The sequence below is a fragment of the Xenopus laevis genome, chromosome 8L (assembly GCF_017654675.1).
Source record: "Xenopus laevis strain J_2021 chromosome 8L, Xenopus_laevis_v10.1, whole genome shotgun sequence".
NCBI classification, from domain to species: Eukaryota; Metazoa; Chordata; class Amphibia; order Anura; family Pipidae; genus Xenopus; species Xenopus laevis.
Genome location: NC_054385.1, coordinates 37,123,575 through 37,139,763, shown reverse-complemented (window position 1 = coordinate 37,139,763; position 16,189 = coordinate 37,123,575). Strand labels below are relative to the sequence as shown.

General features: G+C 37.7%; 1 protein-coding gene across 2 annotated transcripts; it reads right to left on the bottom strand.

Annotated features, from left to right (window-relative positions):
* Positions 1-543: 543 nt before the first annotated feature.
* On the bottom strand, positions 544-13,193 carry zc4h2.L (zinc finger, C4H2 domain containing L homeolog). 2 transcript variants are annotated; one of them, NM_001092484.1, is given in 5 exon segments: positions 544-1,127; positions 1,905-2,067; positions 2,432-2,604; positions 8,704-8,875; positions 12,828-12,980. In NM_001092484.1, coding segments are annotated over 5 exon segments (675 nt in total). In that variant the 5' UTR covers positions 12,881-12,980; the 3' UTR covers positions 544-1,013.
* Between the last annotated feature and the right edge of the window lie 2,996 nt (positions 13,194-16,189).

Below are 16,189 nucleotides of genomic sequence, written 5' to 3'. Positions count from 1 at the left end.
TACTAGAAAATCATTTAAACATTAAATAAACCTGATAGGCTGGTTTTGTTTCCAATAAGGATTAATAATATTTTAGTTTGGATCAAGTGCAAGCTACTGTTTTATAATTACAGAGCAAAAGGAAATCATTTTAAAAAAATGTAATTATTTGATTATAATGGAGTCTATGGGAGACGGCCATTCTGTAATTCAGAGCTTTCTCGAATCAAATTCCGTTCGAATTCAACCAAACTCGATTCGAGTTTTTTCTCCGAAAAAAACAGAATGTCAGGAAGGCTGCAAACATCTCTATATTGGTCAAGTGACCTCTCCCATTGACTTATACAGGAATTCGGCAGGTTTTAGGTGATGAATAGTCAAATTTTAATTCTTAAAGGGGCAGACTTTGATAAATCTCAAAAATCTAATTTTTTTTTTTTAAAAAAATCGCATTTTCAATTTGAACCTTAATAAATCTGCACCATAAAAATAACATTTCTTCCCGAAAAAAAGATTCAGAGACAAAGACTATGTTCCCTTTACAGACAAAGCAACAGAAGCAAATTTTTGTATGAACATCTTACATTTTATTTAATCAATTAATTTGGCAAATAACCACAGCACACTGAGTGTCTTGCTCTCTCTCTCTCACTCTCTGTGCCGTAGTTTCCAGAAGAATCTGCCTTTATTTTCATATCACTTCCTAAGACTTTTTTCAAAACGCAAGATGCACTGATAGCACCAAAAGACTCCTAACTGTACGACAAACACTGGGAATGTGTGGTGGCATCAGAGCTGCAGCCTAGGGCCGGTGCACGTTTTCATTTTGGTATTGCAGCCCTAAGCTGTTTCTCACGACAGCCAAGCCATGGTAATGGAACAGGCCCCTTTGTGCTTACAACACGTTAAATAGAAAAACACCACAAGTTCAGTTCAAGATTGCACAGAATTCGGGGCGAGCACAGTTACATTATTACTGGAAACAGTATCGGGAAAGGAAAGAGTATCTGAGGCTCAGACGGAATGGACAAGGTCTATTCATCTTGTTTTCTCTTTGGTTTCTTTGGATTCCTGGATCGGCTCTTGGCTTTGCAAAGTGGACAAATGGGCGCATTGCGGTGGATCTGCTGGTGACAAGACAAACAGGCCTGGAAGAGACACAGAAGCACAAGAATTTTATAAGAAAACAGCAGCACACTGAAAAGGAATGAGTGCAAACCATTTGTATTATAGAAATCCCACCTAAACATGACACAGACATATAGGTAAAACAGCTATAAATTTACATGTGGTATTTATTATCCGAAAGTCCGTCTTCCACAAAGCTCCAAAACACAGCACTGCCATTTCATATAGAGTCCAATTTAAGCAAATCATTCTTCATTTTTACAAATTGGCTTTCTTCCTGTAATAATTAGACATTAGCTTGTACTTGATAGTACTGCATAGTAACAAAAATGGCAAAACAATCCTATTACGTGTAGGAAAAAATGCTTTACCGCCCCAACTTTTATCAGGCTTAATATATCATTTGGGGCAGGGTAACATCCTATAGGTTGAAGGCAGCATTGAGCTGTGGACATGGTTCACAGCCTGATAGCTCTTCAAGGGCCCCATACAAGACGTTATTGTTGGCCTGAGATCTAAACAGATCAGGTGAGTCTGACCAACCACATGATCAGATCAACAAGCAAATTAAGCTTTTTTTTATTGGCAGCTTGTGTTTGTCTGCTTGTGTATCAAATGCTGGAAATCATAATGAATAGCAGTCTAGCAGTTACAATATGCCAGGTTTTAAGATGGGGGAGCAATTTTGCTTCCATCATTGATATGTTCTTGTTTAATTGAATCCAGATATGAAGTGGTAAGATAAGATCATTTATCATTGCTGTGAGTGTACAATAAGCAAGAGACATTATAGGTACCTTCATTGGCGGTGGCTGCTGGCGGAATGTAGCTGTCTGTCTGTTGTCCTGCTTTCTTGCTACTTGTAGCTGTTGTGCTGCTGCTGCGGCTGCTGCAAGGGATTCTGGAATGGGTGGCTCCTGTGGTTCTGTCTGCCATTCTGCTTTCTGTTTTTCAAAGTAGCTGAAAGCAAAGAACAGGAACCGCAGTTGATTAGGTTTTTGGTGATAAGAGGAAAGCATCACATTACACAGCAAACTGCAGCTGCACTTTAAGGAAATGTATGCCACACTTATGGGATATGAAGAATTGTAATAAAATGCTGGCCTTGTTGTTTCTGCTATTAAATATATTACATGCAACAGATATTTTGTATTTAGGGTCAATGAAGATATATGTGCAAGTAGCACTCTGTGCCATCTCTCCATATTCAGAATGAGGAGTAAAAATTCATCAGGAGGGCAGCTGGTTGCTCACCACTATAATAAACTCTCATTTTGCTATATAAAGAAGTGAACACATGAGATCTCTAATCTCTAAGACTCACTCGAGGGACAGCTTCTCTTCTTCCTCACAAAGGTTCGGCAGCCTCTGTAGACCCAATGTCATCCTGAGGGCATCCACATGCTCTTTCAGAGGCTTGTACTCCTCATGCAGGCGCCGAGTAGATTCCAGCAGCTTGTTCAGATCATTTTCCGATTGCTTGATTGTGTTTTCCATCTGCAAAATGAGATTAAAAGTGGCGTAAAACAGGAGAGCTCCTTTACTAACAGAGATGCCAAAAGCTACCAGAATATAGTTTTGACCAGTCTACTAAATGTTAGAAAATAAAAGCAAATTCTTGATTGGTTTCTATGGACAGCTGCACCAGTGCAACTTAGCAATTATATTGGCTTTTGTATGTCATTCAAAAAAATCTTTTTTCTTGTTTTTTGAGATATTGGCAGTTTTTACACTGCTATCGTGCATTTGAAGCAACAGTGTCACCTGCTGGTGGTTTTAGCCAACTCAGTAGAAAATTAAGTTATTCAGAAAAGCGAAGTCTTGTGATGTTGCTCTGCTCAGAACTGATGACTCTTCTCTGCTCACTAACTACATGTCCTGAGCAGAGCAACATTACAATACAAGGCATTGCACCATTCCCATTTACTAACATTATTGCCAGAAGCAGAAAATTTACAGAACTTGACATGTTACTGCCAAAATCTGACCAATCTGTGGTGGGAAAAGAACAGAGTTTTGACAGTTCATGTTAAATTTTAGTTTCTGGATTATTTGCTTTCCTCTTCTGCTTCCAGCTCTCCAATGAAAAAATGCACTGTGAGGCTACAACTGTATTGTTATTGCTCATTGGAATTACTTATCTTTTCTTTTTCAGTACTATTTATATCCAGTCTCTAGTTCAAGTCACTGCCTGGTTGCTAGGATAAATTGGTCCCTAGCATCCAGATTGCTTCTAAACTTCCAAATTGGGGAGCTGCTGAACAAAAAGCTACAGAATTCAAAAACAATAAAAAATGAAGACCAGTTATAAACTGTTTTAGAATAGCACCAACATATTAAAAGTTAAGTACGTCTAAAGTACATAACTAGCATTACGACTTTCCCCACAGCCCCCTGAAGAAGCTGATTGGATGGATCTTGTAAACAAGGTGCTTCTGTATAGAGACAATTACCTAATATAATAGAGGCTGCCTTGATAAATGTGATAAAATATGAATAAATTTGGAGATTTTATACTACAAAATCTCTGTATTGCAAGCCCCCTCTCTGCACTATATTGACAAATACATTTAATCCTCATGTAGACAAGCACTGACTACCATGTCCTGTATTACCATCCTAAAAGCAATTGGGATACACGTGCTACCTCTTTGTATTGTGTATGGATTTTACTGTCATACTTGCAGTTCATTTTTAAGTATTCTGTATATATTTTAAGGATTCTGTATATATTTATTATGTGATTTGTCTTCCCCGTGTGTGTCTATCTATCTATTATCATCATCATTTATTTATATAGCGCTGTCAAGATACGCAGTGCTTATATATATATATATATATATAATACACAAAAGCCATGAATATCCTGTAAATTATATCCTTATAAATGGTGAGTAGTGATGTCATCAGTTATAAACGGTGAGTAGTGATGTCATTTCTGTCACATGACTCACTAAAATTTGTGTATTATAATAAATAAAGTACCCCCAGTTGTAAAATATGAGGATATTAGAAGTTACCTCGGAGTTCCATGACCTGTATAAAAACAAAACTTGCAAAAAATAGTGGGAGCACTTACCAGGTACTAGGATTCACCTGTGCATGTCACAAAACCGAAGATCCCAACGGTTGCTTCCAAAGAGAGAGAGAGTTTGTAGGTGCAGCACCAAGGAATCCAGGAGGTAGAAAAATTAAAAATATAAACCTTTATTCAAGCATTTTAAAATGGTAGTAGGAAAAAACATGCCCCACACTAAACAAAGGGCTGTTCACTCAACGCGTTTCATGGCTCTCGCCACTTCCTCAGGAGCTCCTGAGGAAGTGGCGAGAGCCATGAAACGCGTTGAGTGAACAGCCCTTTGTTTAGTGTGGGGCATGTTTTTTCCTACTACCATTTTAAAATGCTTGAATAAAGGTTTATATTTTTAATTTTTCTACCTCCTGGATTCCTTGGTGCTGCACCTACAAACTCTCTCTCTCTGTATAAAAACACTCGGCCTTCGGCCTCGTGTTTTTATATGGTCATGAAACTCCTCGGTAACTAATAATATCCTTATATTTTACAAGAGGGGGTACTTTATTCACTATATATTGTACTTTTATGCACTGTACAGCATTGCGGCTCCTTAACAGCGCTTTACAAATAAAGTTATACATACATACATACTTTAACTGTGTCATGTAATCAACTGTCTGTTTTTTTAAACCAAATAAAGTGTAGAATCAAAATAAAAAGTTCTGTTAAAGGTGAACTACGCCTTTAATTCTAAGTCATGGAAAGAAAACACTGGTTACTGTTTTGCATCCCGTTCGAAAAAGAAAAAACAAAATCACTAGATCATCATAATTAAAAATATAAATAAATGTACCTATATTTTAGGTATTTTGCACATTTCCCTAAATGGGACAAACGGCAAAAACTCCGCTACTATTTAGAGAGCAAATAAAACTAAGATAAGCTTTATCTTTTCCTCCCTAAATCCACTGACGTGTATCATCTTTTAATTCTGTTTATTACATTTCCAGATGGGAGTCTTTACTAAAGAACATTGAAAAGAGTTATTTCATAAGGCTGCCCATTATCTATATTATGAGCGGTTATATTTGGCAGTACGGCTCACTGACTTTGCACCCAGGAGAACTGTCAGTTTACAGGTACAGGACTTAATGTTCTTGGTCTAATACAGGATTATTGATCTAAAGCGCCGGCAATGGAGAGCATATAAATCTCCGCCGAAGGCATTGGTAAAGACGTATCAATCCATTTAGAGCAGATGGGAATTTTAGAAATCCATATTAATGAAGTGAAGGATATAGCTAGCAGGAGTCTATCGTGTGTACCATATCCAGATTTCTTGTTTAGGGATATTTACATGCAACAAAAGCCCTAAACAAAATTAAGCTTTGATTGCTATATCCTTTGCATAGAGCTGCTCTATACCTACCTATATAACAGCTTACCTCCAAAATATCAAACTGCACTTTATTATGCAGGCACAAGTCATGATCACAGCTGGCTTGACCGTGTCTGCTATTCTTATATGTTTCTTTTAGGATAGAATAGCATGTGTAACATATCTGTATCTATTATAACTTGCTGCAGTTATGGTGAAACCATTGGAAACTCTGGCAACACTATGGCCAGCAATGAATACTGTCACCTTTGCGTTTTCCCATGGGAGACAAATGTTGTTGAGGAAATACCCTGAACTCTCCACCCAGGGGTGCTTTGGCCCCTCCTAAGTTATCTATTCCTCCTCTCTGTTCCAGCCCCAAACCGCTTGTGTTTGCTCCCTTGCAATACATCCCTTTTCACAGCTTTCCCTTCTCCTTTTTTTTTTTTAACAATATTTTCCTCATAGGCCCAAGCCTGGGCTAGATTTCACAATAGGCCCTGGCATTTTAAGTAGACAGAGGCTTAAATATCCCCCACTCATCCAATATATAGCAACTATATATGGTATTTTACAGGCCTGTCACTCTCGCACAAATCCACACACATCTGGTCCCTCTTGGGCTGCCACCACATCACCTATCACAATTATTTTTTGGTGCTCTTCTCACTTCCTGCTTCCTGTGCAGTAGTTTACAGATTTCCTAGCCCCTTAGAAGATTTTATCACACTGGTCCTGGTGCTCTTGCAGTATTTCTTACACTGGTCTGTGGCATCAACAGAAAAACATTTTTTATAATGACCAGTACTCGTGCTTTCACAAGTTTCACCTTTCATTGGAGGTGGCAAATTCAGGTGCTTTTGGCTGAAAATTGCCCCAAGTGAGAGGTTGTGTTTTTATTTTTTGCTAGGTTTGATCTTCCTAGATCTAACATTAGGTATTTTGAAATATTTTTAAAATATTTAAGACCAAGGCTGCTTGATTCTAATTATATAACAGTCTCAATATTTAAAGTCTATAGGAATTCCACAGTTGTGGTCTTCATCTATGGATGCACAAGTCCATAGTTTGGGGCTCTGCCAAAGAAAAACCCACATCTTCCACAGATTCAGCCAAATAAATCATAATCACAAATACAGCATCATCTGTCAATGAAGATGCATTTCTTTCAGTTGCCCCCAACTTTAAAAAAGGGATTACATTTAGGTCCAGATGATGAACACTAGGGGGCACATTTACTAAGCTCGAGTGAAGGATTCGAACTGAAAAAACTTTGAATTTCAAAGGGTTTTTTTGGGTACTTTGACCATCGAATAGGCTACTTCGACCTTCAACTATGACTTCGAATCGAACGATTCAAACTAAAAATCGTTTGACTATTCGATAATCGAAGTACTGTCTCTTTAAAAAAAACTTCGCCTACCTACTTCGGCACTTTAAACCTACCGAGCACCAATGTTAGCCTATGGGGACCTTCCCCATAAGCTTTCTAAGCTTTTTTTGTTCAAAGGAAAATCGTTTGATCGATGGATTAAAATCCTTTGAATCATTTGATTCGAAGGATTTAATCATTCGATCGAACGACTTTTCCTTCGATCGAAGTATTTACTTTGATGGTCGAATATCGAGGGTTAATTAACCCTCAATATTCGACCTTTAGTAAATGGGCCTCTAGGGGTTCTATCAAATTTTGCTAAATAATGTGGCCAAACTCAAATTGGTTATGACCATATTCTGATTGGTTTGTGTGGACCCAAACGCAAAAAATGTTGGTCGGTTAGGTTGAAAGTTTTCCCTAGTGTACCCAGCATCAGAAGGAATAACAAGAAGCACCAGGACCCACATCAAAATATTTCTGGGCCTCTGTAAAACTATAACAAACAAGGGAAAGTTGTGCTCACCACTATTTTTTAAAACCATTAGGCGGGGGTGCAATGAGGGTGTGACCACAAAATACATATAGACAAATACAAGAGGTCCTCTGCACTCAACCCATTTTCAATATATTTAAGACAGAGACATTTTGTGCATACTGCTACTGAAAAATGCCTTACCCTTCAAACAACACAGGACAAACAATCCCTGTGTTGTTTAAAGGGTAAGGCATTTTTCAGTAGCAGTATGCACAAAATGTCTCTGTCTTAAATATATTGATAATGGGTTGAGTGCAGAGGACCTCTTGTATTTGTCCCTATGTAAAACTCTTGGGAAGATGGACATTTTTGCAAACTTACACTTTACATATTAGTCAATTTACACATTACATATTAGTCAACTTACACATGTCTCACGCTCTACTCTTTTAGGCCCCCTAGCAGTTGCAGGATCCACTGCTCATATAATTATGCTCTTGCCCACCTTTACTTTTTGGCTTCATGATGAGGATAAGCTATATTCTAGTTGTTATTTGAATTATATAGTGCACATTTTTGTATTATAATATAATGTTTTTCATATATAATAGCTTTATTTCTAACTCTCTTAAGATGACAATGGTAAATAATATTTATTTTAAAGGTGTATTTTCTGGCCAGAAAACAAGAGTACACCTTTGAACCATAGCTGGCAATCTTAATGGAAAATCTATACTAAGGTTTGTCAGCAGGCTATATTAGCCCAGTATTGATCTAGGCAGAGTACTATGAGGCTATAATGAGGCTATAACAGGCATATCAAATGAACATCAGTCTTTTTCTGGAGAATATGAGTAATAAGATCACTCCTTTGTGTTGCTAACTCACATCAATTATTAAACAATAAATACATTGTACACTAGCTTCACTCTTGTCAAGGAACAGGGTAATGGAATATAGCACAGTAAATGCTTTCGGATAAAGTTATATATAAAAGGAATACTGTACCTGCTATTGTAAAATATGAGGGTATTATTAGACACCAATAAGTTCCATGAATATATAAAAGCATAAGGCCATGGAACACAATTTACCTCATTGATCACAGATTATAATTGATGACATCACTAAAATGGCTTATAAGAATATAATTCACTGACTATACGTGGCTTTTGTCTGTATTATAAATGTATGTAATAAACAGTGGACTGCTAAAGGAAGCATCAAAAGCTTTCCTTATCTCTCAAGCATTTGCTGTTATTCTTGACAAAATAAATCTATTAAAACCACTGCCTGCAACACCCGGAAGATCAGAATTATCACTTAATGAGCACATTCTGAGTACATACCACATTAATATCAGCATGGATCAGTCTCAGCTCTTCCACATGTGCCATCTTCTCCTGAAGCAAGAGGTCCATCTCCTGCTTATATTCCTTAAGGTGGCGCTCCTCTGATTCCAACGTTTCAAACTCTGCTTTCAAACGGGCCTTTATCTTCTCCATTTGGAGGGTCTTGTTTCTGAAAGTCCCAATGGGGCAGTCAGTACCATCATACTACTACTATGTGCACTCCAGCAATGATATATATATATATGAAATGCTGGAATTGAAAATGTGTGCAACACCAAGCAAAATGATCCCAACAATCTTAAAGGGCTAGCCCAATGCCAAGAAATGTCTGTCAAGGACATCCTTGTGCAGTTATGGCAGCACATATTTTTGTTTGTGGCTTTGCACAATTAAATATTCATAACCAAATGTGCCAGTGCCACAATGCATACATGATCTTTAAGTAAGGTATGAGAATTATCACCAGTATCTTCCTCTTTTAGATAAAATCAAAGTGCAGCATCTTGCCACATGGATTCTGACGCTCTATACACTGCACATATAACAATTCATTCTTTTTACCCAAAATACACTGAAAATAAGTCATTCTGGATACAAATGCATTTTTTCTAGATTTTACACCCTAAATATTGCACAGAAATCCGTTGGACACTGCCAATGTCCAGTTATTCATCATTCAAGTCAATGTACAGGCAATGCAATGTGTTTTCCCACCCGCCCCTGAACTGGAAATGTGGGTGGCAAAATATGGGGAATCGCCCCATTTACCATTGCCCTGTCTCCATGCATGTCACAGAACTTAACATTACAACAGAAGGCTACACATCAGCAAACACATTCTACTGGCCAATCAGGGCTTTAGAATATATTACAACTTTTGAACAGTTCCCCTATGAATAACACATGGATAGTCCCATGTCTGAGTTATGCTTAATTTGAATATTATTGCTTAAAAGGTCAAGTTAACATTTAACCATGCCTGCTTTTTGAACTTAAAAAAAATAATAAAGCCATGGGGTGTTTTGTCCACTGCAGCCATTCACTGGAAAACAGCGGCAAAAAAAAACCACCCCTGTACATTGTTACTGCTGGTATCAGTGTACAGTTGTACATTTACCATTTTTCATGAAAACTGGCCACTGTTTTCTAAAGAGTCTATGGATTAGCTTGTCAGAACAATCATGGCTGCTCCCAGTAAGATATATAAACACTAATTATTAGGGATGCACCGAATCCAGGATTCGGTTCGGGATTCGGCCAAGATTCGGCCTTTTTCAGCAGGATTCGGATTCGGCCGAATCCTTCTGCCCGGCCGAACCGAATCCTAATTTGCATATGCAAATTAGGGATGGGGAGGGAAATCACGTGACTTTTCGTCACAAAACAAGGAAGTACATTTTTCCCCCTTCCCATCCCTAGTTCGGTTCGGTATTCGGTATTTCTTTCACAAAGGATTCGGGGGTTCGGCCGAATCCAAAATAGTGGATTCGGTGCATCCCTGCTAATTATGCAGACAAGGTGCAGAATAACTTATTCCCATTCGCTTTAATGAACATTTATCAAAGCAAATGTAAAGTCTGCCTTTATGCAGTGTAAATTTTATAACTGAAGCTACACTTTTGTTGTAAAAGGTGCACCTCCCATGATAAAAAGCTAATTGTGTATAATGCAACATAAAAAGCCTGTCAGTCAAAAAAGCCTTTAGAGCATAAACATTCAGTAGACAATATGGCAGGGACAGCATTGGGTGATATTTCCTGCAAATCCATCCAGATATGTTAACCATCAACATCATCATTTATTTATATAGCGCCGACAAGATTTGCAGTGCTTTACCTTAGTTATAACAAGCAGGGAATAAAATGGTGGATAACAAACAAGGGTTTACGGAGTACAATAGGATTAGAGGGCCCTACAAATTGGAGTTTATAAAATAAAGGTTAGGGTACAATTGAGACATTAGGATTTTAGAAACAATTTTGTGATGATACAGCAATGATTGATTAATTTATAATAGTTAATAATAACAACATTATCTAGAACCGAAAAGCAGAAATCTAAATTTAAAGGCAGCATTACAGCAATTTGCTAAATATTTTGTAGAAAACAAAAAGGGTTTTTTATATTGTCGATCATTTTCAAATTGATGTGATCAAAAGCAGCACACAGCATTATAAAAGTGGTCATACACCGGACAATATGGTACCGAATAGGCCTGAAGGTTTAACAGGTTGGATAGTATTATGAAAGTCCATACATGGTATGGCTCCTTTCTTTTGTTCCATCCAATGTGCAGCCACATTTCTTAGAACAGCCAGTTAGCAATATTTTTGCTTGTCCTTTCACATACAGGTGCCAAGCAGATGTCTAGTTTTCTATTACCGCATGCCTGGCTGCCGAGCAAGAGCATCTCTGGACACACAAGTGGTAGGTCAAATCCGGTTTATCCAATGATTTATCCCTTGTTCCTGCATTTATTTATGTATACAGCTGTGTGTCTCTGACTACTGTCAAACCTTTCCAAGCATAGAGTCCCGTTATATCTATTTTTTTTTTTAATAAGAAGCTATAAAAAAGTCACCATTCCACCACCGGAATGCGGGGCTTCCAGGTCCAGCACCTGAGGCGGTGTGGACCAAAGATACAGCCGTGTGTATATATACACACACACAAATAAATATACATGCATGAGATATCCTAACATGGAGAGACCTAAGGAGTAATTTATGACCCACCAGTGCAGTTGTTGTCATGCACAAATGCCACAGTAATCGTACAAAAAACATGGCGTTCATTAAAGGTATTTGTGTCAAAAGTCAAAGAGCGCCTATTGATGCAGGGGAAACCTGGATCAACTGCCACCCTCGAAGGTGGTTTCCACAGAGAATGCAGGAACACCAACTATATTTAAAGAATTCTCAGCGTAATTGCACAATTTGCGCTGCAAAACTTCGCTCATCTTAACACATCGGCCACAATTGCATCAGGTGCATCACCCCCCTCAAGCCCAGAAATGTTGATGGAATTATGCAAAAAAACCACACCATGGGTAGGATGCTGATTGAGTCCAATATTGCACTTGAAGTAGTACATTACCCCGCTGGTATAAATGATTTCTACATTTTCGACTCATATCGCTCTGCGACAAAAAAATTTTGACGCCCATAGACTTTAATGGGCGTCGGCGACATTACGCTGGCGGCGAATTTTCGGCGAAACGGGTCAAATTCGCCCATCCCTACTCATACCCTTTGTTGCCATAATACTGAGACCATACCTGCCACTTCATATTAAACTCATCGAGCACCAATCCATTTTCACTGCCAAAGAAAAATTCTCTGTCTTATTTATCCCTACAATTTTTTTTAGTTTAAACATGGTGATCCAAATTACAGGGCGGAAACCTTGGGTTCCGATAGTTCTGCATAATAGAGCCCATACTGTGTGCAGATAAATACGTATATATTAAAATATACTTTTTGTTTTTTTAAACTAAGATTTGGATTTTTTTTCAAATCACAAGCATTTATTTCTTTAAATATTTTTTTTTTATTATTATTATATTAAGACAGACACAAAATATTCTTTTTGTTTTTTAAACTAAGATTTGGATTTTTTTTCAAATCACAAGCATTTATTTCTTTAAATATTTTTTATTATAATTATTATTATATTAAGACAGACACAGGGCAGTGCAGATAAATACGTATATTAAAATATGCTTTTTGTTTTTTAAACTAAGATTTGGATTTTTTTTCAAATCACAAGCATTTATTTCTTTAAATATTTATTTTTTATTATTATTATTATATTAAGACAGACACAGGGCAAGAGCATCACTTGCAGAATAAAGTGAAACAGCTGCATAGTAGATGGAGGCAGGCAGTATTTGATGGTTTGCAGTATACAGTGGGAGATTTTGATGCCAGATTAAGTGCCTATGCATATCCCTAGGAGAATCCTGCAGTCTGTGTTACATAGAGGGTTTGCTTCCCCTTTAACAGTGAATAAAAGATGTAGAATTCTTACAGCTGTGTCTCCCAAGCATAACAATGGATGTTTTTGCAGAAAAAAAGACAGACAGAAAATCAGAGGCTAACAGTAAAGTTAAGAGGCCATACCTGATCTCTTTAATGCTCTCCAGCTTGCACATGATCTCCTGCTCATCTCCCATTCTCATCAGCCAGCAATTATCCGTCCTGGGGAATGCCAGCAAAACAATGCAACGGGCACAGTGTTACTGCTGCTCTGATCTAGGGACAGCAGCACTGCACAGGGTTTCTGGGAAGTGTAGTCGGCTGTGACACTCCTCCTACACAATACGGTTTAGAAGACTACATTTCCCAGAAAGCATCAGGGCTTTGCACTTCCTGTTCCCTCCCTATAGGGTCTATTTAGGCTAGAAAATGCTTGGTGCTGCTGGAGGGAGGCCGTTAGTTATTGGTGAATGAATTACAGAAAACTAAAAAGTGGGACTGTGCGGGATTAAAACAAGAAGCCTGTACCAAATCGTTGAAGAGAGGCCTTTTGTTTAATGAGGCAGCAAATATAGCACGAGGGTGTTGGGGGAGGATGCGAGGGAAACAGTACAATAGAGCCCAGGCAGCGTGAAACATTGGAACAAAGGGACCTGACACTGTTTAATCCCTTCACTGCCGGAAGAATTCCGCCATTCATGTTTACTTCTAGACAAATTCTAGGAGCATCTTCTAAAGGGGGGGTTTACCTAGGACATTTAGTATATTTTTCATTTATTAGGGGAAACAAAGCTTTAAATATCTGCTGGGACTTTTGTATAATTCTGTACAAGACAGGCTTCTAAATTCCTAAAAATATAATATAGAGACGTAGCAAAAAAAAAAAAAAACAGATTTGTTTCGTAATCAAGAATACAACTGATTTGGAAAGTTCCACGTCTTTGTAACGTGCTAGTACAAAAATATATATAGTTTTATAGAGATTTCCCGCTTGTATAGATCAAAAAGGGCCAGCGGTACCAGGCCCGGACGGTACCAGGCCCGGACTGGCAATCTGGGTTCCTACAATTGCCGCACAGGGGCTGCTGTAAATTGCCATAAACAGCCACTATTTATTGGGCTGGTGGGAAACTGTTTGGGCCTCTGTGTAACTAAAATGCCTGGGCCTATTTTGATTCCCAGACCCGAGCGGTACACTACCAGATTTGCAAAGCACAACATTTTGGAGTTTATTGCTAAAACTTTCCACTAAACAGTAGGATTAGCCCCAGTTAACCATATAGTTCTCAAAAGAAAATACCCCAAACTACCAAGCTGCAAATGTTTCTTGAAGTAAGCAGTTTTTATAAAAATGTCTGAAAATTTTTCAAAGTTGCTTTTTACAGCTTTGTATCTCCCACAGGTCATTAGGCACCAACATTAATTATGCCAAATAGAAATACCAGGGGGTCTACTGAACAGTATAATGTCCCAAAATTGAAACAATGCATATGAACCATTTCAACTACTACAAAATCAACACATTTAAAGTGGGAACAAAACCAGAAAACCATGTCGTTTTGGAAAGTACATGTTTCCCCCCTTCAAATCCAAAATGATAAATCTCTTGCTTTAAACTGCCAAACCACAATGTTTTCCTAAATGTAGTGTTTTTATGACATTTTTAAAAATCACCTCAAAGCTTCCAATTTGGAGCATCTTTTCTCCCACATATTACTAAGTTCCAAGATAAAACATACTAAATATGAATGCCAGGGCTCTATAGAACAGTTTGATGCCCACAGTGCAAAGGTTTACCAAAGTATGTGGCCTGTAGAAGCCCCTCCATAACCTGGAAAAGAACATCTCCTTTGCTCCTGGTGTTAATCAATGTGCCAGGGATATAATGATGTTCACGGCTGTCAAGGGAGGTCCTGTTGCACATTGTCTGCTGATTTATGACAGCAGAATATCATCATATATTGCTCTTCCTAATGAGTGTGTGGGGAGCTGCGGGGGGAAGGGGGGAATACGCATGACTGGAGATGACATTAATTTTAGGCTATTAGCTCTGGGATGTCATTTATAAGCTTAGTTTAGAAGGGAATGGATGTTATTGCTTAAAAGAAACATCTGTCATTTAAAACCTACTTAATGGATATAGCGATACATGTTAAAATATTGGGAAATATTGTCTGGTTGGCAGGCAGGGTACCATACAGAGCAAAATATGATTATATAATATTGCTATGTAGGATTCAAAATATCTGTACTAACATGCCGACCTGAACATCATTTTCAAACCTGCCCAATCAACAAACTGACCAATACCCATGGGACAAAGACATGGGACCGGACCAGCCACCCAACATACAAATACTGAAAATGATATGAAACTTGTTTTGGTAAAATCAGTACCTGTATGGCCAGCTTTAATCAGGAATATGATGTCTTGGAACTTTTATCAGTTTTCAAATCACTACATTAAATATTAGACTTACCAGTGCAGTAAGATAGGGTGGCATTATCCTCTGAATAAACACAATACAAAATTATTGTTTTTTTTGTTTTTGTTTTTTTTCTTGCTACTAGGCAGTAAATATGAAATAGAAAGCTGAGATAACATTTGCTCTGCTATTTTCTATTCTGGCTGAATTGTGTGATTATTAACAGAATAAAACAACATTTTATTGAAAATAGAATTGAATATAACAGAATATAGTAGTTATCTGCTTAAAGTTTTACTTTTCTCTGAAATGGCAAACTGAATCGGCAGCTATAATTCTGATTTCTAAAACAAGCATTTTCTGGGCAAGAAGTGCTGCTGTATGTACCATCCCATATGTAAAAATAGAATTCAGTGGGAAGCTGCGCTGATCCTATTGGACCGTTTTAAATCAATTTGGGCTAGAGGTTTTCAGATTTTTTTTCACTAAGCATTGTATGAAAAGTTAGATTTTAGAGGCATGCGTATTTTTTAGCGCATCATTCAGCATTATTTTTTGTTCATACATATTATATTGTGATCTTTTAATAAATTCATTGTTAGTTTAGTTGTGGTTTTAAAAACCACTAAAATCCGACTTTTTATAAATAGGCCTCCACGTAATCCAGTCAAAACACTTTAATGGATTATCTGTAGAAATAAGTCAAATCAACTGTTTTTCTCGAAGACGTTTCACCAGTCATCCAACTGGCTTTCTCGATTGTGAATGGAGAAACGTCTTCAGGACAAAAACACAACAAGTGCAGTTGATTTGATTTATTTCTACAGATATACCATGACGTGGATGAATGCGAATCTTCACAAACACCTTAATGGATTCCTCTCTATACATTAATCAAGGGGTTGTTTTGTAGCAGTAGAACAGCAGCACATAAGTGGATATCTGCTGTTCTTTGCTGAAACCAGCTGTCTTTTTCAAAGCTTTTCTGTACTTTGTGATGGAAACTGTTTTGTGACTGATGTATCCCTGGCAGCTCCAAAGCATAGATTATAATGGCTGGTGTGAGATAACTTTCTCCTG